The sequence below is a fragment of the Myodes glareolus genome, chromosome 4, assembly GCF_982192425.1.
Source record: "Myodes glareolus chromosome 4, mMyoGla1.1, whole genome shotgun sequence".
Taxonomy (NCBI): Eukaryota; Metazoa; Chordata; class Mammalia; order Rodentia; family Cricetidae; genus Myodes; species Myodes glareolus.
The window spans coordinates 87,041,887-87,068,455 of NC_142029.1; the positions used below are offsets into that span (position 1 = coordinate 87,041,887).

Sequence of the window (26,569 nt, forward strand, 5' to 3'; positions counted from 1 at the left end):
CAAATTAATATGTCATAACATTAGATTATCAAATGCATATAAATGGACACACAAGAATCCTATGACAAAATTCAACATAATTTCCTTTCAAAAACAAAACAAAGCTATACTGGAGTAACAACAACACAATAAATGTCAATTATGAAACAAAACAGTACATAATCTATAATGACCCTTGCTAATAGAGTTCCCTTGTCTTTCACACCAAGAACAAAGTAAAAATTCCCACTCATGTCATTCTTGTCTATAATAGTATGGCACCTTAGTGACTATAATTATCTAATAAATTATTTAAATTTCAAATAGAGAAGAAAATTGTTTCTCAAGGGATCAGACCTTGAAAGTAGTGATATAAAGTGGTAAAAGAGGAATAATGGAGCATGAAGGGTCAAATGGGATGTCAGCAGAGTGTAGGGTGGAGAGGGAGCAGGAACTGTTATAAATAACACTAGTAGCCTTTTGAAAGTCTTGTTAAAAGACTCAAGGAAAGACAGCATCCTAAAACAATGGTGCTGGAAAAAAAAACCCAGTGCCCAAAGTAGAAGAATTAAATTAAAACATAAGCTATCATACTGCACAAAAATCAAGTAAATCAAAGAACACATGTACATTTTCAATCATTCTTTAACCTTCTGATAGATGAGATTATTTAAGGATAAAATTTCATCAAAGCTTTATGAAGAGTGGAGAGGAAGTATAATCTATAACGCTGTATACAGCGTATATATATAAAATACATTATTTATAAAATTACATATATATACATATATAACATATTACTTATAAAATTAATTAGTTATTATTTATGAAATAAATATAACATAACTGACTGACATAAGAATGTCAATTACTAAATTATTTAAAGCTCACATGTAGCTTGTATTGAATAGCCAGTTAATAAAAACCCTGTGATCATTAAGCACTTTTATAAAAAGGGACACACTTGTGCCCAAGAAAGGTTAAAAATGAATCTGCTTCACACTTTATTACATAGATGAGTAAGAATCACCTTGCCACTAGATACATGGACATTGAAGGAGTACTTTATATAACTATTGACAGATAATTTTTTATTTTGGGGATACATCCAATAAGGACAATCACAAAAGAGGTATAATTAATTACTGTTATTCTTAGTTAAAATGATGAAAAAAAGACTTTGCCAGCAGCATAAAATCAAAGAAAATTTATACCAAAACAACTGGAGGAATAAAAATGTCTCAATATTCTACCAATCATCAACTTTTTAAAAAAGATAAATCAAAAGGTGGTTTTTATTATGGCCATAGATATGCTCATTGACAAATCTATAGTGCTAAAGATTTTAATTTGTTCAAAGACTCCTCCTATGAAAGGTTTTTCTCAGGGCAACTTTGACATCCTTGTTTCTCAAGCTGTAAATTAAAGGGTTCATCATGGGAACCACAATGGTGTAAAAGACAGAAGATATTTTTCCCTGATCCATGGATCCAGCTGAGGAGGGTTTAAGATACATAAATGCACATGATCCAAAGAATAGAGAAACAGCAAGAATGTGGGAGCTGCAGGTACTAAAGGCTTTGTATATGCCTGCAGTGGATCTCATTTGAAGGATATTAGAGAGGATGAAGCCATAGGAGGTAAAGATGATAACACTGGGTATAATGATATCTTTCCCACCTACAATAAGAATCTCTATTACATTGGCATAAGTGTTTGTGCAAGAAAGCTGCAGCAAAGGGAAAAGATCACAGAAATAGTGGTTGATGATATTGTTGTCACAGAAAGTCAGTCTTAAAATGCATCCAGTATGGATCATGGCACCAGAAAATCCCATTATGTATGAACCAAGCATAAGATAGGAACACACCTTGGGGGACATGGCAACGTTATATAAGAGTGGATTACAGATAGCCACATAACGATCATAGGCCATTGATGTCAGAACACAGCATTCACAAATGGCAAAAAAACAGAAGAAATACAGCTGGGTCATGCATCCATTGTAGGAGATAACATTTTTCCTTACTAAGAAGTTCATCAGCATTTTGGGTGTAATCACAGAGGAATAGCAGAGGTCAATGCAAGACAAGTTAAAGAGAAAAAAGTACATGGGAGTGTGAAGGTGAGAATTAAGCACAATTAAAATGATCAAAACCAAATTCCCCAGTGCTGTCGTTGTATATATTAGCAGAAACAGTAAGAACAGTGGTAATTGGAGATCAGGGTCATTTGTCAATCCCAGTAGAATGAATTCATTCACCAAAGAACCATTCTTCAGTCCCATTTTTCTTTAAGATAATCTGTAAACACAAATGTATGTTGTGACATCATGAGACCAAAAAATATTACTGGCATAGCTTCTATCACATTTGTTAACTTCATGATGGGAATGCCTAAATATCTGAGTTCACAGAAATTACTGTTAATTGTATCAAGATGTAGAGCGACATTTACCCATACTAGACCATTAAAAGATAACTAAAGTAATCACCAGCAACTCAAAAAGCTGCTATCGTTGCTGTCACTTTCTAGTATGGCTGCTCAGATTTCTAAATACAAGTAGGCAGGACACTTATTTGGGAATTCCCAACCCTCATCCCATCCTTTTGTCATAGTTTCAGCCATTGGTAGATACATGGAGAACCTGTTGCTACCTGGATTTAGCCTCATCCAGACATAACTGTGGGGACATCAGTACCTCCTACATTGTTTCACATATGAACTGTAGATTTAATCAGAGCCTGGGAATTATTAAAATCCCATGGTTACTACAAGAACCATTCATATTCATCTAAAAAGATTTGTGAGATTGTCTTAGTGATGAAACTTCATGAGTGCAAGCTTGTAATACTTGTGTCTCCTGAAACTCTTTCAATACCCTGTACTTTTTATCCAGGATACTCTTTTAGGAATTTCATAATTTCCTAGAACTGTATAATATGAAATGAAAGGGCACTCCTGAGAGCCTTGGATTTCAGTGTCAAGCTATTTCATAAGCTTAAAGTCCAAGACACTAAATGGAGACAAAGCAACATCTTTTCAGTATGTACAATATAAACAGTTATATTCATAAAGAAATATTAGATTATTCATGGAAAGGGTCCAAGAGATTGGAAATCAAACACTGCATGCTAAATTGCAAAATTGTTCAAATGAGAAATGTGATTAAGTCTGCAGAAAATAAAACTTTCAACAAGTTAAAATAATTAAGAGTAGTATATGCTTTGATTTTCAATAAAGAATAACATTTTAAACATTTTAAATTATATTACTGCCATGTAAACATATTCAACTCTCAAAAGGCAAGTCTTTATAAGGAAAAGACATTTTTGAAAAGTCTCCATTTAATAACTTTACAATTAATAAATGTTTCAAAGCTATTGGAACATGTGCCTTTACTGAGGAGGATCCTGCAAGTGACAATTCAGGCAGTTATCTGTAAAGAATTGAGAATGAAAACTTGGTCCAGATTCACTTTGTCAACCTGTATCAGACTTGGCCAATTCATTGGCCGCATATTTAAAGCACAGAACAATTTGGGAAAAAGCTTCCAGGCAACAATCATTCGCATTTCTGGTTTCTAGAGAAGAATCATGTTAATTCCATATGCTTAATAAAGCTTAAAGAGACTATTTAGAAACTCCTTTATTAAGTATATGTGACCATGAGGGTGGGTTCTATAACAGGAGGGTTTAGAGTCTAGTGTGGTCTGTGACTAAGATGGCATGCTGGTCAGTTAGCTATAAAGTACATATGACATCCCCTCTAAATATGAGCTACATTAACTGAAATATAGAGAAGGAAGAGTCTGGGATAAATGTTTTGGGGTATTGTTTAAGGTCTGCTTTTATAGCAAAGAGTGGATGAGTTCAAGTTCTGCCTCCACAGATAACCAAAGGTTACCAAGTTATTATCAATATCAAACCCCAGCCTATTGAACGGAAAATAGTTATTTTATCTATTCCACTGGAGAGATATTCCTACATGCTTAACATTCCTGGTTTCTCCAGTCATCTGTGGTACTAGAACCTTTGTGTCTCCAATAATTTATCATTTATAGATGTTGGAGCTATATCAATACAGGTTTTAAGAAAAAAAGTGGACTCAGGCATAAAGATGTTTTAACTTACACTATCATGACAGAAAAGGTTACATCTTATTTCTTTACCCAGTTGTGATTACAGACTCCTGTAAGTCTCTGAAGGTTAAAAAAATTGATTCTTTTTTAAATAAATAATTTAATATTTTATGTGCATTGGTGTGAAGGGGTCAGATTCCCAGAAACTTGAGTTACAGATATTTGTAATTTGTCATATGGTGCTGGGAATTGAACCCAGGTCCTCTGGAAGAACAGCCAGTGCTCTTAACAACTGAACCATCTTTCCAGCCTCAAACCTTTGTTTCTAAGAGGGCACAACACAAAATTAATTTTATATACACTGGAATTGCCAATAATTTGTCATAATGTATCAAATACACCTTAATCACTTAAAATGCCATCTTCTTTTTATCACACTTACCACCAGATAAGACATCAGAAAGTTTGCATAGTTCTCTAGCATGATATACTTGGCTCGGAAGAAAGTAGACGTTTTCTCACTCTCCTCTCAGGACACAGACAGCAGATATAAAAAAGACAAGGGGTATGCTGTTTACATGCTAGACCAGAATGTACCTTTTGTTTCTTAGGGACTTGACATTTAAGAAACACCAAATCTTTAGGGACTGTGCTTCTGTGCTTGAGCCAAGATTGAACCCCATCTCACAATAAAACTTCCTATCTTAAGGGAAATCTACTGTGTTGCTTTGTTTTCTTTTTGATCCTTCATTCTTAATGAAAGTTTCCACAGATTCTATTCCCAGTATTCCTTATCATATTAGTTATTTTTATCTTGGAATGCAGCAAAATACCTAAGCTATTATCTATCCTGTGTGTTCCCCAAATCACTTGGCAAAAGTAATTTATTGTTGCTGTGTTTTGTCTTCATTGCTCAAGATGAATATCAGAAAGCCATTGGTGCCAAGCGTGAGGTGGCCCTTTGAGCAAGATCCACAAACACTCAAGTCACATTTAAAATCTCCCTTCATTGCTAAGTAATTCCAATACTTACATAACATTTCTCCATAGGGTTACATTGTAGTTTTAAAATATAGCACTTTATAGATGAGTTCAACAACATACATACACTTTGTAGAAATAAAGTATCTCTTGCAGGGATTTATTCATACAAGCTATTCAACTAATGTATGCATCTTTAAAAATAAGAATTATGAAAGATTGTGTCTTCAGTTGTATTGTTTGGTGATAAAACAGAAAAAAATCATAAAATTAGTTATAATAAATCACTACATAATAGAAAATAGTGAAAAATAATAGACATTATGCATGAGACATTTCTTGATTTACTTGTCATTAGTTTAAAATATCCTATGTCAAATATACATTTTTATCTCATTAAAAAGATTAGTTTATTCCTTTCTCAGAAATAGCTAGACATTAGGGGGTATCTTTAAAATGGGGTAGATTGCAGCTATTCATTGGAACACCCATGGATTCCTATTGGTGGATTAATAAGTGAGGAAGAAGTGGTACCCATGAACACATTTCAGCTTTCTAAACTTTGGTAATAAAGTACATTGTGTATCTTTTCTATGTCACAGAAAAGACAAATTCTGTGAACTGTTGCTAGAGTTAGGCCTGGAGACCTATGCCTAAAACCTCCTCACATTAGAGCCTGCATGAAAGATCAGGAGTTAAAGTTGTCTTTGGCTAGCTGGCTTGTGGTCAATATAGGCAACATAATTTCTGTTCTCCACAAAATTTTTAAAGATAGAAAAGGCAATAATAAGGAAAAAAGACACACAGATGCCAGCAAGACTTGCTATCCACTCATAAATAAATGGATTTATATACTTTTTCTGTAAAAATTCAAGATGAATTGTATTAAAGATGTAAATGAAACACTGGAAGACTTGAAAGTAGTAGACAAATATGAAAGGAAAACTCCAAGACAAACACAGATTCAGTGTATTCCTAAATAGGTCTTTTTATTTTTTGAGGTCATAATTACAATATAAACCCTTCTTTTTACCTCTGTTTGTACCTATCCATATACTCCACCTGTTTTTTTAAAAATCATTTATTAAAAGACCTATTTATATATGGGTCTTTAATCATATAATCAATGAAAATAAAAACTAACCAATAGGTTTGAGTCAATTAAATACTTCTTCGCAGCAAGAGAAATGCTTATAAAGAATGTGGGATACCGTGTTTGCCAGTTTTCCTTTAATAGATCAATATTTAGAATGTATTTAAAAATCAACTATATCAATCATAGAAGGAAGTGAAAATGGTTAACACAAACACACACGTGTGTGTGTGTACATATATGCACACATGTGCAAACATATATGCACACTTCAACATCTTTATTCTTGATGAAATCCAAATCCTATCAGTATGATATTGCATCTCATCTAACTCACAAAGGATGTCATCGAGAAAAGTAAATAAGAAACAGCAGCAAAACTGTTATCAAAATAATACATTCAAACTGCTAAAGGAAATATAAATATGAAAGTTAGAATAGAGGATGCTCAAAAATAATTGTAAAGGACAATCTCATTCCTGGCTGTTAGATATGTAATGAAGTCATTCCAAGCATTTTAGATATATGGAGACACACCCATGATTGTTACAACACTATTAGCAATAATAAATTATGGAATTAGCATATGATCTCATCAATGGGTAAAGGACTAAAGTACAATTATATGAAAATTATTTAGCTAAAAGATGAAAGAAAGCGTTTTCTTACAGGAAAATACATCCAAATAAATATCATCATGTTAAATACATAAAAAATATACTGCATGTCTTGTATCATATGTAGGATAAAATGATACAAAAGTACCAGTGGTGTACTAAAAAAATAATGAGAAAGAATTTGAGAAAATTTAAGTGAAGCAGCTGTTAAAAAAACTACTAAACATGAATTCACTCAAATGCTACAATAAAATATATTTCTGCAATTAGTGCACATCAGTAATAATACTTAGAGATAACAAGTTCACTTAAACACCAAAAATAATAGGTATAAGATAGGAACGTAAAAGAAGGTGATTGTTTCTGGAAATTAACTGCAGGGTGTGTGTATATAGGCTTACGTTTCATTTTGAGGTTCTTCAAACAAAATAATTCTATCTTACCTTAATTAACTGAAGGTAACTGATTGAATAATAAATTATACATGGGACAAAAATACCTTCGGTGCCTATAAAGTGTCCCATATAGTAAGCTGTAAGGAGCCATCAGGACATCAGCCATTATGGCGCTGGCGGTCCTGCAGCTTGGAGGTAAACAGATCCTTTTGATGTTGCCACGTGGGGCTGAGTACCCCTTTGCCTGCATTTGCATAACTGAGCCTTGCCCCTGGCCAATCTCGAGGCCCCGGTCACCAGCAGAATGGTATTCACCAATCAGGACAGTATCCGAGCCCCTCCACCCTAGAAAAGCAGCTGCCGCTTGGCTTTTCCTCTCTCTCTCTCTCTCTCTCTCTCTCTCTCTCTCTCTCTCTCTCTCTCTCTCTTCCTGCTCTTCCTTCAACCAAGAGGCTCCAATAAAGTGTGATCAGAGAAGAATCCTTGATCTCGTGGTCGTTCTTGCTTGCTGGTCAAGCAGCGCGCCACAGTAGGCATGCTGTGTTCTCAGGGAAACACAACCTTAGTCAATACATGAAATATTGTTAGTCAAAGAAACCCTATGTAGAAGAAAAGTCAAAGACGTTCCCAAGAAAACTGAGCTCCTTGATGAAAATAGAAAATTCTGAATTTAAAACACAAGAATTTGTGCACTAAGGAAATTCCTTAGTGGTAAGAACACTTGATGTTTCAACAGAGAACTAGGGTTCAGTACCTAGCATCCACATGATGCCTCACCAACACTTGTAACTCCAGTTTCAGGGCATCCAACATCATCTTCTGGCCTTTGAAGACAATACATGAAAATGACATACTTAACTAAATATAGAAAAAAACATGCCATACACATGTAAGTAAGTAAATAAATAAACAAATAAAAAGTAAATATGTCTTTTAAATGTGCCAAAATTTGATATTTGAATCATTGGAAAACCAAAAAAAATCACTTCAAAGTCAGATTAAGTGTGCTTATTCAAAACATACAAATCAAACAAGCAAGTAAAAAATACATTAAACATTCAAGGTGATTTAGTCATACACAAGCATTAATGCCCTGGAGAATTTTTTTTTCATTTTATAACTTTTCTCATTGTTCTTCCATTCTTACTGGTAGTTTCCATATATTCTATTCAAGGTATTCCTTATTATCTTATCTTTTTTTTTGCCATGGAGTACAGTAAATATAAGTAAATATATAAGGTATTATACATAAATATATAAAGTACAGTAAATATATAAGGCATTATCAATCTTGAGAGTCCCCAAGATAATTTTATGAAAATAATCTAATGTTGATGTGTTTTTGCTTCAGTACTGAAGATCAATCTCAGAAAGTCATTGATACCAAACATGAGCTCTCCCATTGAATAACCTTGCATGTCAGGTTTAAAATGTTATGTCATTGCTCAGTCATTTCAGTACTTACATGACATTTCTAGTTTAATTTCCAGTTTAGTTCTTACATGTAGCACTTTATAGATGAGTTCAACCACATCTATTCACATTATAAGAAAAGTATGGAATCCAGAAATTTACTGATACAAGTTATTTAATTTAGTTGTTTTCATCAAATAGGATTTATGAAATAGATTATTAGATAGAATTGTTGTGATGATTAAATACAAAAGAATTATAAAGCTAGTTACAATAAACCTGTGTAAAATGGAAAATAGTGGTATGTCATCTATGAATTGATGTGGGATGTATCTCTGTATGCTGTGAATATATTTTATTACCATTGTTTAATAAAGAAGCTGATTTTGTCAATAGTCAGGCAGAACAGAGTCTGGCAGGACATCCAAAGAGATACAGAAGGGAAAAGGGCAGAGTCAGAGAGATGGGAGCAGCTGCCAGAGAAGGAAGATGTGCCACAAACCTCTTGGTACAATATAGAATACTAATAATAAGGTTGACCTAATAAGCCAGACAGTTTGCAATTAATATTAAGTCTCAGACTAGTTATTCAGGTCTAATGGGTGGGAGAAAAACCTTCAGTTACAATAAATATAAATCCCATTGGCCTTATGAAGTAATCATTTCTGATTTATTTATCATTAGTTTAAAATAACCTATGTCAAATGTATATTTCATCTCAAGGCAAAGGTTAACTTACTCATTTCAAGACATTATCAGACAAAGGAGGATTTATCTGAAGTAGGTTAGAATGCAGCCACTCACTGAACTTCAGGTGTTAATGATTCAGGAATGAGTATTTTATGCATATTTTAATACCTCCAAGTTGATAAATGAATGGGCCAATTATTCTGTTACTCTCCATTTATACTTTGCTTTTATTATTTTGTTCCTAGAGATTGTGTGATAAAATATTTGTACTTCAGGACAAATTTATTGGCATCCATGACTTCTCAATTTTTTAATAAACTGAGTCACACTTATTAAACTTTGTGTTTACCTCTCTAGGGTAGACCACAAGAGGTAGGAAGTTTGAAGCAGGAGGATTATAATTTAAAATTTCTTTGGACTGTGTCACAAACTTCAGGAAAGGTTGCAGATACTATCAAGTTCTTAACTCAAAAGTCATGAAAACAGAAATAAAAAAATATAGAAATTGAACCAAAATTTTAAGGTAAATTAGGAATTGAAAATTACTCTTTTTTTTTTATAAAAATAAGACATAAGGCTTTGTGGGCAATTATGAGTGTTTTATTATTTTAAAATCTCTTTTAGACAAAAATAATGATTTCAAGTAAATTTTAACAAAATTTATTTGCAAAACCCAAGAGTATAAGCCAATTGTGTAGGCCTTGACTAGTTTACATGAGACTCTATTTGTTTATCACTGACATCAAAAAATATGACACTCACAGGTGCTGATGCAGTAACCCTGTGTAAAAAAAAAACAAGTTAAATTTTACAAGGGAAATCATCTTATTCTAAGGTATAACATACATATAACATTCAATTTTAAAATAACATATTTCTATATGTGGCAAGCCAAAAAGACATTGATAAATCTCTGATAACAGAGGACAAAAATCTTCTTAATGAATGTCAATGAACTATAAAAATTAATGTTCAAAATGTAAAGAAAATTAGAAAAGCAACATACATACATATATGTTTGACATACAAACAGAAACAAACTAATGAAATAACAACTACAATAATCCAAAATATTACAAGAAACCAAAGGAACAGATTAGAAGCACAGAACACTTTAGAAAATCTGAGTAGCCTGAAATTAGGGCACTGAAAATTATCTTCTTAGGGAGAAGGTGTCTAAGTAGTTTCGTATGGCAGAAATTTATAAACTTATGTTTGAACTTTGTTAAAAATATAGACTTGGTCTATGTCTTTTTTTAAAGAAACAACTAGGATAGCCTGATTCGTGGGAACTCACAGAGTTTGAACCAACAGCAAGATAGCCTGAATAAGACAAACCTAGGCCCTCTGCCTATGACAGTTGTATACTGTGGTCTATATGTGGGACATAGACGTATTGACCACTTGTTCATCCAGGCTGCCTGGCTAGCTTAGCCTCGAAATAACGACACAGAAACTATATTAATTAAATTACTGCTTGGCCCACTATTACCTCTAGCTTCTTATTGGCTAATTCATTAGTTTAATGATAGCTAATTAGTTTAACACATTTCTATTAATCTGTGTATTGCCACGTGGCAGTGGCTTACCAGGTAATGTTCTAATCAGCATCTGTCTTGGGCTGAGGATCCATAGCTTCTCCCTGACACTGCCTTCTTTCTCCCAGCATGCCATTTAATTTTTCATGACTACCTAAGTTCTGCCCTATCAACAAGCCAAGGCAGTTTCTTTATTCATTAACCACGAAAAGCAATACATGAAGACAGAAGGATCCCCACAGCAGTGGGACTCCTAGCAATGGAAACATGGCTGTTGCTGGTCTCTTTAATGGCTCTATGAAACCTCTTTTTCATACTGGATTGCCTTGCTCAGACTGAATAGAGGGGAAGGTGTTTGGTTTTATGGTAGCTTGATATGCCATGCTTTGCTAATGCCCATGGGAGGGCTGCCCACTTTGAGTGAAAACAAAAGAGGGGTGGATTGAGGGGTAATGGAGGGGGTGAGGATGTTCAGTTTTGGGAGAAGCTGGAGAGGTGGTGGAATTCGAATGTAAAATGAACAAATTAATTAGTTTAAAAACACCAGAGACTTAGAAAGCCTTTGGTTCTGGTCATTAGAATAGAGGGTGTGAAACAGTTCACCATCACTGACCTCAAATTTTCCTGGCAGTATGGTTGATGGGGGGAGTCATTAGAAGGAAAAATATGTGGTGATGTCTCCAGAAAATATAGACAAGGAAACATGTAAAGTAAAAATGCTGACTGAGGTTAACTAATCTTAGAGCTGGATTTTAGGCTATTACTTGAGAAGTGTTCTGCCTTTCTCAACAGGAAAGCCTGTTTTAACAACTAACCATTGTGTGAAAGATGTGCCTAAGATAGGTCCTTTGAGACACAAGTATTTTGGAATGTTCCTACTTCTGGAATTTACAGAATTACTGCACGGCCCTGATGAGGGTTTTGGTCAAGTGTGGTTCTGGCACACTATAACTGAATGAAGATCATGAAAAATTTATACAATGAGAATGATTTCAGAGGCTGGTGATCCACAATTTATAACACAGTTAGGTTGGGCATTCTCAGGATGAAAGAGTAGAGTTTGACCAATAAGACCATTTTAGAACAGAGCATTTATAGATGAGTGTGTATAAATCAATGAGACTGATGTATTGATTATATTTCAGGAAGACTATATTCTTCAAAAACTTTCAAGGCAGAGAGAGTAATTTTCCTATCCAACAGGTTGACAAGTTTGGATTAAATTTTAAATGATTTGGCAATAATATTCCCTTGTTCTCTATCAGAAAGTGTCTTGATAAACAGAAATCATATGATTTCCTGAACAGTTATAATGCCATTTACCATTCTCCAGGCCATAAATGTAATTAAGGTTTCAGTCAAAAGACAAATTATCAGATTCCCACAATTTAAATTCTTAGTTGTAAAAGACGCTGATTAGAAAAGAAAGCTATGTTTACAATGATCATAAAGCCTACTAATGCCTAACTGAGGACATAGTCCTCCTTTTTATGTACTCAGAAAAATCAAATACAATACCTGAAAGAGTGCTTTGCACATTCAAGTTTATTATAGTACAAATAATGACAGTCAACAAACAGAACATGCCCAGATGCCTATCAGCAGATGAATGAATGTGGAAGATGTGGTATTTATAAACTCAGGGGAGCTAATTAGCCTCTAACAAAGAGCACAGTATTAGCTGCAGGAAAATATAAAAAACAGAATATACTCTGGCTAAATTAAATAAGTGAGACCCAGAAAGACAAATTTCATATTTTTCTGTCATGATCAGTATCTATATTAAAATACATATGACGTGAAAATAAAAGAAACAATATGTGACAGAGAAAGAAAACTAATGTTTTGGGTACAAAGGAGGATTGGAGTAATGTAAGTAAAAAGAAACATAAATAGTATGCTTTTCCTCATTTGAAGAATCTAATATTAAAATACGATGTGGGATTCCCCTCTGTGCTGTTATTACCATGAATGAATAAAGAAACTGTTTTGGATCTATAGCAGGCCAGAACATAGCTAGGGGAAAAAAAAACTAAACTGAATGCTGGGAGGAAGAAGGGCAGAGCCCAGGAGAAGCAATGTAGCCACGCCAGAGACAGATGCGAACTTTAGCCAGTAAGCCACAGCCAGGTGGTGATACACAGATTAATAGAAATTATTAAATTAATATGTAAGAGTTAGCCAATAATAAGGTAGAGCTAATGGGTCAAGCAGTAATTTAATTAATATAGCTTCTGTGTGATTATTTTGTGGGTCTGAGATTCTGGGAATTAGCAAGCAGCCTCCCAACAACATATTGGCACCAAGGTGGCTAACTAAAATCCACATAAAACCTGAGAGATTTTGGGAAGGAAGAAATTCTAGAAAAAAAAAAGGAAAAACAGAGTTAAGCACTGTTTAACTCCATGGCTCTTTTTTTTTTCCAGTTAGACTTGTTTATTCAAGTATCCGAAAACTGTCTTTCCACTTCCTCCCCTCTTCCCAATACCCTCCCACTCCCCTCACTCCCTCTCCTCCTCCCTCACCATTCCCAAGAGCAGTCAGGGTTTCCTGCCCTGTGGGAAATCCAAGTTCCTCCCCCCTCCCTCCAGGTTCAGGAAGGTGAGCAACCAAACAGGCCAGGATCCCAAAAAGCCAGTCCATGCAGACGAAACAAGACCCAGTGCCATTGTCAATGGCTTCTCAGTCTTCATTTGGACCTTGGGGGCTCAGTCAGCCCCCATGTCAGCCACATTCAGAGAATCCGGTTTGATCATATGGCGATGGATGGAGATAGAGACAGAGACACATACTGAAACACTGGACTTAACTCCCTAGGTCCAAATGAGAAGCAGAGGGAGGGAGATCGTGAGCAAGGAAAGCAAAATCAGAGGGGGCCTTCATCCGACGATGGATGGAGATAGAGACAGAGACCCACATTGGAGCACTGGAAGTCAGGACCGCGAAGGGTGCGTTCACCCACTGATACAAGGGTACTGATCAAATGAGAGCTCTCCATGGATCTTTTAAGAAAGGTTTTTGTGATTCAACAGTAACAGAATAAAAGCCAAGGTTTTGAAATGCTAGCTTTCTGGGCCATGCTGACAGTGTGGACTCTGACTGTTCCTGGAGGTCTGGCTATGGAGCATTAAAATAGGTTTTGTGAACAGAGTGCTACAAGTGCCTAATGGCTCAACATAGAACCGCTGCATACTTAGAACTGGGGCTGTGTGTGCAGCTCAGAGTCAGTGAAGGGATTTCTTCTGCCATGATGGGTTGGGTGGGACAAGAGGCAGTGCCGTATTTCTCCTAGCAATGGTGCCGCTTAAGTTCATAAGAAGAGCTTAGCATTTTAAGAAGCACTCCTGGTCAGAAAATAATTATAAATACATAATAAACACAAATCCACATAAAAAACACCTCTAAATGTGTCACAGTGTTGGATAAATCTATGTAGGCTTGGGAGACAGAAGAAAAAGAATATAGAGAGTTAGAAAAGAAGTAAATGCCCTAAAAAATAAAACAAAGTCTTTAAAGATACGGAGTACAGATAGTCATAGATTAATGAAATAAAGAATAATAAACCATGTAAAAATAAACTATACACAGAGAGGCTAGATTATGTATACTATTGTGTTTTCTCTGAATTTTTTGACTGCAGAGAGACATTAGATTCTGGGGACTGCTAAGCTTAGCCAGATATATATTAAAGGTACCTTGAATTCAAAATATGGGTCTTAGGATTTGTTGCTTTGAAAAAGAGCTTTTTTTGTTTCCACACAGGATGAGAACCTGTGGGTTTATTTCAGGCTAATGTGGTTCCCCCTGAAAGGTTGCCTTGAACACACCTCAAAAAAATTACTTCACCCAATAAACAGCATGAAGCATTTTGGGGAGAAATATGCCCATATTCCCAAATATTGTTTATAAATGTCTGTTTAAAACTAAAAGGGGATATACTATAGAGAGTTGCATGGCTATGGACCTTGGTTTTTGATACAAATTTAAGGTCAATATTGTTATATGTATATTTCTGTTCTTGTTTAAAATATTGTGTTTGTGCTGCTCACTTAAAAATGTAATGTATAATTTAAAAATATAGGTTAATGGATAATGATCTATAATAGTCATGCTTGTAGTCATGTTAGTTAGATATGTATTTCAAATGGATAGGCATTGTTCAAACCTTTCAAAAACTGGTAGTACCAATAACTTTAAGAGAATGATGGACATTGAAGAGGCTCCTTATGGAGTGTGATAACCATTTGGGCAAGAAACTGCTCTTGCAAGGACTTCTTGATAAACTTGACATGCAGGACCCACAGAGAAATGAGTGCTGAACTTGACCTAAAAAATGAGACGATTCTTCAGGGTTCCTGCTTCATGAAAGGATATGCAAGACATTCTGCAGGGCACACAAGCAAGTGACCGACAAACTGCCAATATAGGCAGAACTGTCTTTGAAACTGTCTTTGAACTGTTTCATGAAAAAGTCTGCCAGATACTATGGGCCAGTATGCTGAAGATGGATGCTCCTACGGTACTGAAGGACTTTGGGTGACTGTCCAGGGAGTGAGATGTCTCCGTCAATTCTAGAGTTTTGGAAGGGGCTTACAATGTACTTCCTATTTACTTAAGTAATATTATAACCTTCTGCATTCTTTGATGGAGTTGAATAGTTATTTTTCCTTAGTTATGATAAAAGATAAAGTAGATATAAATATAGTAACTATAATTCTTGCTTGATAACTGTTTTATGTAATTTTACTGTTAAAGTTAAGACCTTCTTCTTTATTTAAACATAAAAGGGGAGGTGATGAAGGATTCCCCTCTGTATGCTGTTACTAGCATTAATGAATAAAGAAACTGCTTTGGACCTATACAGAACAGAAATTATCTAGGCGGGGAAAGCTAAACTGAATTCTGGGAGAAAGAAGAGCAGAGTCCAAGAGAAGCAATTTGAAAACTCACTAAATAGAATACTTTCACAGGAACTATGAATTATAAACACAACCCATCAGTGTCTTGTGTAGTTAATTAAAATGTCTTTGGGAGGAAGCTAATGTCTAGTTAAACATCTTCCATAAAAGAAACTGTGTTGTGGATAATTCTATCAAATGTTTATCATTTAAATAAATGCTTTCGACCATTGGAATACAAAAATTTGCGATCATCACGTATAGCTGATATCCCCATGACAGAGTATCATATACACACAATACTCATAAGTCTAGGATTCTACACCTGCCAAGAGGACAGATAATAGATGGCAGCTATATTGCAAATGAAGGAAAAAAATAACTCTTTTAATTAAATAATTATTTATTTAATTTTACATTTTGGCTGCAGTTTTCCCTCCTTCCTCTCCTCCCAGTCTCTTTCCCTATCCACATACTTCTGTTTCCATTTCTCTTTAGACATGAACAAGTCTTCCATGATTATCAACAAAACATGATATATCACACTGCAGTAAGAATAAGTACCTCCCCTTCAGAATAACTACACCAAATCTAAGCAAGGGGTCTGAGAATGATTTTATGTGTTGTTTCTGTATGTGTAAAAGTGTGGGTTTGAATGTGTGTTTGTATCTGTATGTGTGTGCACGGACACACTAGACTTCAATACTGGATTTATTTCCTTTGGTACTATCCACCTTGCTGTTTCAGATAGTATCATTTGTTATCAAGGAGTTCAACGGTTAGACTAAATTTGCTGGCTAGTGAGTATAGGGATCCACCCATCTCTGACTGCCAAGTGCTGTTTTTAGAAATGCCTTCCATCAGAGTTAGATTTTGTTGGGGAGAAGGGGTTTAATGATGTTCAGACTTGCAAGTCATTTGCCAACTGTGTTCTCTCCCCAGCTTCTTCTTCCATTTAAAATAACTGAGCAATAGGACATTTTCAGCATACTTCTTCCAATGAATGGAAAACAATGAATTTTGAAATTTGAGCATGTAAAAATATTTAGAAGAGCAAAAAGGAAGGAAATTGTGAGTACCTCAAAACTCATTATGAAATTTATATTGGATTTCTGTGTCTGAAACTAATTTAAATTTTACATTTAAAAAATCCATTGTTAAAGACATACATGTATCTAATCTACATGGGAAGTAGAAAAAGACAAAACATTCTGAGTAAATTGGGAGCATGGGGACCATGGGAGAGGGTTGAAGGGGAGGGAAGAGGCAGGGAGAGGAGCAGAGAAAAATGTAGAGCTCAATAAAATCAATAGAAAAGAGTAAGGAGTGGTTTAGAAGAAAAAATCCATTGTTATTAGGAGATGTTGATTCCTTCCACTTCAATGCTTGAGTCATTTAAATAGATCTTAATAGTCTCACTTTAAAGGGGTAATATACTTGGCTCATATTCATTATTACTAGCCAAATCATTAAATGTAATTTTCATAGAAAGGATATGCTACCATGGATTCTACTTCCATGAGGAGGCTTCAGAATCATCTATAATAAGACACAGATGGAGAGCCTCTGGCAGTGTTACAAAGGGGATGCTGATACTCCTGAGCTGAGCACTTCATATTGCAACGTCCTTTCCTATCTCTCAAAGGCACTTGCATTGCATAGTAATATGTTAGTGTGATCACAGTTATTCACAGCTCTACAGTCTGTCATAGATAATGACCAGTGGTTGATTAAAAAATAAGTTATTGGCAGTATTTCGGCTGCTAATGTAACCTTCATATGGCACTCAAGATATATTTATTTGGTTTCATTATAAAAACTGTACTATAACCTGCTTGGATAGGCATAGTAAAAACTGGACAGTGACAATGGGTGATGACGATGTGAAGAAAGTAGAATAGATTATTATGTGCAGCTAATGTTATTTAACCTTGTTTCAAAAACAATCTGATTATACAAAAAAGGACATTAGCATAGCAACTGGGAAATTTAAATATGTACTGATAAGAACTGAATATACATGTCCACATAATGCATTTATCTCTACAAAGTACACAGATGTTCATAAAATCAATATTCATAAGAAAGAAAAGGTGAAATTTTCTCAAATGTACACCAATTAATTAGTTAATAAACAAAATATGTATATACACCCATATATTTAATTTAACAAAGAATAACACACTCATTTTACAATCAATGAACACTTAGTTTATATCAGTTACATTATAAATGTTAATCAGAAAAGTCAACATACAATGCCGTTTCATTTAATATTTATTATTTTCTAGAGCAATAAAAAATCTATAAAATTAGAAAAATTATTGTTTTCTGGTGCTGGTAGTGATAGAAATTAAAGAAACAAAACTGGCTGCAAATAGATCTAATATTTACTTTCAGTGGTGATAATGCAGTAATGAAATTTAGCATGATGATTTTCACATGAGTCAGTGAATATCCCGACTCTGCATGGAAAGAAGAAATAACAGAATGAGAATGACATCTCAACAAAGCTCAACATTTCTTAAATCAAACATATTAATATGTTTTAACATTATATTATCAAATGTATATCAGTGGACATAGAAGAATCCTATGAAAAAATTCAACATAATTTCCTTTAAAAAGCAAAATAAAGCTATACTGGAGCTACAACAATACAATAAATGTCAGTTATGAAATAGAACATATCATAATCTGTAATGACTATTATAATGAATGAGATCCCTTGTCTTTCATACCAAGATCAAAGTAAAGATTCCTACTCCTGTCATTCTTGTCTATCATAGTACGGCACTTATTAGTGACTATAATTAGCTAATAAAATTATTTAAAATCAAATAGAGAGGAAAATTGTTTTTCAAGGAGTCTGACCTAAAAAGTAGTGATATAAAGTGATAAAAGGGGAATAATGGAACATGAAGGGTCAAAATGGGATGTCAGCGGAATCTAGGATAGAGAAGGGAATATGGACTGTTATAAATAACACTAGTAGCCTTTTGAAAGTCTTATTAAATCACTCAAGGAAAGATGTCATCCTAAAACAATGGTGCTGGGGAAAAAACCCCAATTCCCAATGTAGAAGATTTATACTAAAATCAAAGCTATCACAGTGCACAAAAGTCAGATAAAAGATCCCAGTGTGCAACAAGAAACTATAAGGAGAACACTACATTTGACATGGTTGTGAAACAGGGCTTTCTGAGCTGGAATGCATTTGCTCATCAATTAGTCTCAAAAGTGATTAATGGGACCTCCTAAATTATATCGCTTTTGTACAGAAAAGCAAACACTCAGTCAAGGGGGAAAACATTTGTCAGTAATACACCCAATATGGAATTAACAGTCAGAATATACAACAAGATAAGAAAAACAACAAACCAATAAAACAAACAAACCCAGCACAATTTTTAAAATGATAATCCCAGTATCAGGTATAGGACAATTCCCTAGGAATTGCTGCCCTGCCCCTCACCAAACCTTCCCAAGTACTAAAAGATTTTTCAGTTGATAATGTCTTTCTACGAGAAACAGAGAGAAAGACCCCATGACTGAAAAACCATATGCTTTCCATACAGGTCAAAAAGAAATCAAGTTGGAACCAGTAGAAATAGTAAGCCTGCTAGTGAAAAGAATAAGTCAACAGCCTTGCCCTGTTGTATATCCAGCAGGATGTAATATTGACCAAGTGCGCAAAATGTACCCACTAATTTAATAGTGGCTTGATACTTGAGGGGGGCATGGGAATGGTTAAAAGATGCTTTATAATTGGATGTGAGACCAACTCTGTTGTAAAAAATACATACCAGAAAATGTAAACCTGGTTTAAATCCAATATTTGGGGAGATCACAGGCCCAGGGTAAAATTTATTACTGATATTTTGGTAAATGAACATCTTACTTGCATTTCTACACGTGTATGTTTATGCTCTTGGACTATTATTACTCTCAGCCTTCATCAGAGCAGAGGATGAATGACTAATATGTGTAATACAGTGTAGTAGAGTGTTACATACAAATATTTAGGAGAAAGAAGAGGTTTTAATAACTAGGGAGGGTTGAGAAAGTAAAACATAGGACACTTCAAGTCACTTCTTTTGACTTGGTTAATCTTCCACCAGATGTTAACTGGTCATAGTCATTTACCATTTATACTAACCAACACTAACAGCTTACTAATAAAAAATATATTAAATCTATTCAAGATATGAGCAGAACATTTTATTACTATGTTTACTATGAAGATAATTTTTCACTGTAAATTGAAAGCCTAAACTTTCTGATTAATGCAGAATTATCTGTTTTCTCATACACTGGCAAAGATGAATCCTATGACTTTCAATTTAACTATCAACTGTGCCATCTTCAAAGTGATTACGTCTCCAAAGTAGTAGTGACAGCAGTAGTGGTACTCATTTGAACAAAAGATATCTCTGTTTTTTTGCCCATACTTCTTTAGATAAATTTAATAATGATTAAGGAAATGGATCAGTTGATAAAACACTTGCCTTGGAAGTTAAAGAACCACAGCTATATCCTTAGAACCAATATGTAAATGCTGGGTTTGGTGTCATGTGCACTCATAACTATATTAGGAAAGCAGAGACAGAAAGATCCTTACAGTGCCTTTGGATACCTAGTCTAGCATTATTTGTGTGCTAAAGAACAATGAAAGACCTTGTCTTAAAAGAGGCGGGTGGGCTTTGTTAGAGAAGGTACACACACACACACAAACACACATACACACACACACACACAAACACAAACAAGCAACTAAAACAACTAAAGGAAAAACAACTAAATATTTTTATTTTCTTTTTACAAATATTAGGGAAAACAATCAAATATTTTAAATTTGCCTTTGCAAAGTAATTATGTGATCACTGGAAAAAAGAAATTTCAGTGCATTGTATCACAGCTGTGATGTGGGTTATATTTAATAGCCAATGGTGTAAAAAGGGATCATAGTAGACATGATATCAAAATGACCTATGGTCATCCAAAAAAGAAAAACAGCAGCAGAGACAATTAGACTCACTACTAAAAAATTGACAAATAAGAACCACATTATCCAATGACATATTTTATTTATGTAATCCTTTTTAGGACTTGTTAGAAGCATTAATAATTTTGAGAATGCAGTCTGACAGCAATGAAAGAGAAAAAGTTATTTACCTGATGTTCTCAAACTGCCAAAGTGGTTAAGGATCAAAGCTTTTCAATGCTGGATAACAAAGAAAACATACTGAAAATAAAACAAGTTACAAATTCTCCTCTCCACGGTACAAAAAAAGATATAGAGAGGAATGTACAATAATATATTGACCAACGTGCACTGACTCTTCGCGATATACCCACAGTTAAAAAGGTACCAAGTTGTGCTTAAAATTTTCTTTTGGTTAAAGTTTTTTTCAGAGCAATTTTAACATCTTTGTTCCTAAGGCTGTAGATTAATGGGTTCATCATGGGGACTACAATGTTATAAAAGACAGATGATATTTTTCCCTGATCCATAGACCCAGCTGAGGAGGGTTTTAAATACATAAACGCACATGAGCCAAAGAACAGAGAAACAGCAATTATGTGGGAGCTACAAGTGCTGAAGGTTTTGGACCTCCCTTCAGTGGAACTTATTTTGAGAATGCTGGAGAGGATGAAGCCATAAGAGGTAAAGATGATGACTGTGGGCACAAGGATGTCTTTTCCTGCTACAATGAACAGCTCTATCTCATTGACATAGGTGCTTGTGCAGGAGAGCTGCAGCAAAGGTAGGAGGTCACAGAAATAGTGGTTGATGATATTTCTGTCACAGAAGGTGAGTCTTAGGACGCATCCTGTGTGGATGATAGCACCAGAAAACCCCATCAAATATGAACCAAGCATGAGGTAAGAACACACCTTAGGAGACATAGTAATGTTATACAAGAGTGGATTGCAAATGGCCGCATAGCGATCATAGGCCATTGCTGTCAGCACATAACACTCAGAAATGACAAAAAAACAAAAGAAGTAGAATTGGGTCATACATCCTTCATAAGAAATAACATTCTTCTTTAGTGTGAAGTTCATCAGCATTTTGGGTGTTATGACTGAACAATAGCAAAGGTCAATACAGGACAAATTAAAAAGGAAAAAATACATGGGGGTGTGAAGGTGAGAGTTCAACACAATTAGTATGATCAAAGCCAAATTCCCCAGCGTTGTTATCAGGTACATTACTAGAAAGAGGAGGAACAAAGGTATTTGAAGGTCAGGCTGGTCTGTTAACCCCACCAAGATGAATTCTGTGACTGTGGAAACATTTCCCAGAGTCATTCTTCCATTAGAGAATCTGTAGGAACAAAACCAGCTAAGATGAAATCAGGTAAGATATGAGAAAGTGTCACCAAAGTTTCTCCTACATAAGTGAGTTGTCTAGTAGATTTGCCTGAAGTTGATCAATTTGAAACTCTTCATGGCACCACATTATTCAATGTCATCATCTTCCCCATATCAGACTTTAAAAACTAACTACATTATAGAGTCAACAACAGCGTATACAAGTCGACAGCAGTACTATCATTCCCAATGCAGCTATTAGAAAAATTAAGGGAAAGGAGAAAAGCAGGTTGTTCCTAGATGAATTGCCATTTCTCTTTCTACTATTTTTTGACTTAGCCTCTGCACTGGGTAACATGGCCCAAGCTTCATCTACCTTGAACTCTTGTAGAAGTGTAAACATAAGAAAAAGAACCTAATTCTAAGAATAGCTAATATAGTGGACTTGGTGACAACTCTTGTAGTTTAAAGGACTGGTATGTGTTGATGGATTAACTTCTTTGACATGGAAACCAATGCTTTATTATATATACTTCAAATTGTAGCAAGCCTGGAAAGGCAAAAACCAGAGAACTACTTATTGTATCAACAGATAGTTTAAAAAAATGCATTTAAAAGTGCTTTTAAGGTATAACCGAGTCTCTTTCTCTTTGTGTACGTATGTGTGTATGTGAACATACATTTTCCAATCTTCTGATTCATAACAACAACAACAACAACAACAACAAAAGACTGGTCAAATTGAAAAGTGAACTGTTTTGGGAGGATATTGTGAATAATTTTTCAAGTAGTAAACTCCAGTTAGATTATCTTTGTCAAGCAAATAGTGACCATGCTAATAAGGGCCATCCAAATAAGGATGCTTCTGATTTTAGGATAAGGTACTGGGAACAGGTTGCAGTTTGTTGTGGTCAGCTGCAGCATTCCTGATGTTAATATTTTGGATTTTCAGACAGCTGTTGTAAAAACTTCCTTAAAGGGTACTACCTTCATTTTTCTATATTTATTGGTAGCTCCCTCTCTGGTTTAGCTACTAGTCTTGTCACAACAAAACACATAAATTCAAAAGTGAGATATATCTATTGAAACAGAACTTGTTGATTAAAACACCACAATTAACTCTTGTTTTTAATGACTCTAAAAATGTTGCAGGACATTTTCTAGTTAATATTTGTGAAACTTTATGACAATACAGATTGGGAAAGAAGGGAAGATCTTGGATGTTGGGCTACAACTCAACACAAAACTGTTCTGCAAACATAATAAAATCAGAGCTAAAATTGAAAAGTCCTTCATGATCTCTATGATACATACAGTCTAAACAGTTATTTCCACATAAGCAGAAAATAGAATGTTGTTTACTGGGACAAATGAAGCAAAAAAAAAATTCAACTATTTTTGAAAGAGTAGAGGATTTCCAATGTCACTGTATAAATGCTGAAAGAAAAAGAAGAGCTACAAATCCAACATGTTGGTTTTAAAAATACCGGGAATCTATGCTTAAAAGAAAGTCATTCAATTGGGAAAGATGCCTAGGTGTGAAGATCTACTGTTCAACAGGTTAACAGAAATAATGCCCCATTGTCAACTTGAATTTTTTAAGAGGATATATCTCCACTTAAGAGGATATATCTTCTCACTACATGTATATACATAAAAAACAAATAAAAGTAGGTCTGTGTGCAAGAAGCCATGTTTCAATTAGCTTTATTATTGGGCATTTCATAAGTAATGCATGAATCAAAACAAATGTATTACCTCACATTATCATTTTAGAGTTTAGAGATATCTCATTGAAGGTGCCAATTAAACAATAAAATATTAGCATAGAATTCAAAACTTACCCACTTTTGCTGAGAAAATGTTCATGTAAATTTAACATTTTATTTTTCTTGAAGTTCTAATGAAGATTTAAATTTTCTTGACTACAAGATGATGAAGCACAAAATTAATATTCCATAGTCTTTTGAAATCCTTCTGAACTACCAATCATAATTCATAATGCCACTTACTCCCTAAGACTCTTAAAAACACAAGCAAGGATAAAGCTTATCTTTTTTTTTATCACATTGGTCACTGGGTGAGACTCCAGAATATTTTGTACAAATTTATTACTACTCTATACTCGGCTGTGGGAAAGGAAGGAGTTTTCTTGGACTCTTACCTGGGTAAAGAGCCCATATATAAAGAGGAAATGGGGCTTACACATTTACATGCTCAGTAGTGGTGTGAATATAGATCTTTAGGGACCAGCTCTCTACTCTGGTACACCTTCTTCTTTAGGGACTGTACTTCCTCTTTGATTTAACCAATAATGAGCTCCCATTTACCAGTCACCTTTCATTTCATAAGGGAAATCTGCTTCTGTTGTTTTTTTATTTTAGTTTCCAAGTTCTTTCGTGGTAATGTTCCACAGAGTCTAATTCCATTTTCATCCAATATGTCTTTATTAATTTTAGTTTTCTTTTTCAAGGAAGTCACATTTTGGGAATTATTTTTCTTATTTTCAAGTTTTCATTTTATGATCTGTACCAAACTTAAGAATTCACTCATACCTGGCATGACTACCTCTGAGCAATATACACAGAATTCCAAATTTACTTTTACTATTATATGTGTAGTGATGCACTCTTTTAATTCCATCACTCCTGAGGTAGAAGCAAGCAGATTTCTATGTGTTCAAAACTAACCTGGTTCTACATATTTTGTCCAGGATAGCACTATATAATAAGATAATATCTCAATAAATAAAACAATTAAGCAAACAAACAAACAAAGCTATACTACATCTAATGTATGTTACAACTCAAGTTAATTTTTCAACAATTACTGAAAATTTCTGAGTGAGTACCCTGCTTGGTCATTAATAATATAATAATACAATGAACATTTCTTCTAATGAAAATGTTATTTTGTAGTTATACAACAAAAGAATACACAATAATCTTTAAATACTATATTTATATACTAATAAAAATTTAATCTCATGTGAGAATTTGATTTCTTCTTTTGTTTGTGATAGTTTCTTTTTCTATTTTCAACATTTTTATATTGCTATAGCCTAAAATATTGCTAGAAAAATCAAGGTAGGAAGGGAAGCTACACATAAAATATCATTAAAATAAAATGTTTTAAAAAGTATTCAACATGATTAGTCAGCAGAAAATTCTAGTTAAAATCAATTTGATATTCCATCTCATCTCAGAATGACTATCATCAGTTAGTCAATTGACAAGGAATACTGGTGAGGATGTGGAGAAAAATGAACACTTATTCAACTATGGTGGCATATAAAGTGTTGCAAATACTAAAAACATCAGTGTGGGGTTCTTCAAAACCTAGAAGAAAAACTACCATGACTGAGCTACACTATCACTGAATACATGCTCAAATGACTAAATATCCTATTTCAAAGATACGAACTCATAGATATTGGTCACTGATCTATTCACAATATTTAGATAATGGAATAATCGATATGAATGAAATATTAATGGATAAATATATAATCAAGTAATTCTAAGACTTGTGTCTATTAATGCATAACAGTATATTACTGAATTTCATAAATCAATGCTTTCTTAATTTTCTTAATATTCTTATATAAATAGTTGGTTCATGGATAATGACCTTTTGAGTATGTTGTTGAATTGCTTATAATAGACTATTCTTGAAGCCCAAGAAGAAGCAAAATTTGTTATTGTGAATGCCTTTTGGAATGTGTTGAAAATTTGATATACCAGTATTTTAATAAAAATGTTTCATAACATTTTATTAGCAATATAGAACCATAATATTTTGACTGGTCTTACCATGTTTTAGAATTAAAATATATGTTTAGATTTTTCCAATTTACTGGAATGCAGGATTTTGCAATGTGCAATAAAGATACTGTGAATTTCATCAGTGTGTTGTAATGTTTCATTTTTATCTTTTATGCTATGAATTTGAGTCTTCTCTTACTATGTTTAAGATGGATAAGGGATAGACATTCATGGCTATTTTCCAAATAACCTTATTTCATTACTCTTTATATTTTTTCATTTCCATTTCCTTTTTCTCTGCTTGAATCAATATTATATTTTTAAAACTGCTTATTTGGTGTTCATTTTTACTTTCCTAACAGATTCCTGAAGACTTGTCCAAAGAGGAAGGAATATGTTGCTCTTGATGAGGATCTGGAGACTTCTGAAACCATGATGATCTCATGGAGTGGACTGAAAGAAGTAAATAAGATGAAATCGGTTTTTATGTTTCTGATGAAGAGAAGGACAGTGGATCTCTAAAAATGTACCTGCCCTTAAAATCCAAGAATGACGCAATCGAAGCTACAAAGAAAGCTTAAAAGGTTTCTTAAAAACTCATAATATGATCAATGAACTTCACAATTCTTAGCAGACCTTGAAAACTTTATTAATGCTTTATTATGTAAATAGTCATGCATTGTACATCTGGAGAACAGTAACTTTTCCTGCTGTATTTTATTAGGTAATGAACATAAAAGTAAATTATCAAATAAGAAAAGAGAAAACCTAAAAATCCTTGGCTTAATTGCAACAATCTTTT

The 26,569-nt window shown here is 34.1% G+C and overlaps 2 protein-coding genes across 2 annotated transcripts; both read right to left on the reverse strand.

The window, feature by feature from the left end:
- Positions 1–1,333: 1,333 nt before the first annotated feature.
- LOC125388941 (olfactory receptor 8B3-like) lies at positions 1,334–2,275 on the reverse strand. The gene has a single exon (XM_048417322.3). The coding sequence runs from the start codon at positions 2,264–2,266 to the stop codon at positions 1,334–1,336; it is 933 nt and encodes a 310-aa protein (XP_048273279.3). The 5' UTR covers positions 2,267–2,275.
- Positions 2,276–21,067: 18,792 nt separating this feature from the next.
- Positions 21,068–22,006, reverse strand: LOC125388791 (olfactory receptor 8B8-like). The gene has a single exon (XM_048417099.3). The coding sequence runs from the start codon at positions 21,998–22,000 to the stop codon at positions 21,068–21,070; it is 933 nt and encodes a 310-aa protein (XP_048273056.3). The 5' UTR covers positions 22,001–22,006.
- Positions 22,007–26,569: the final 4,563 nt, after the last annotated feature.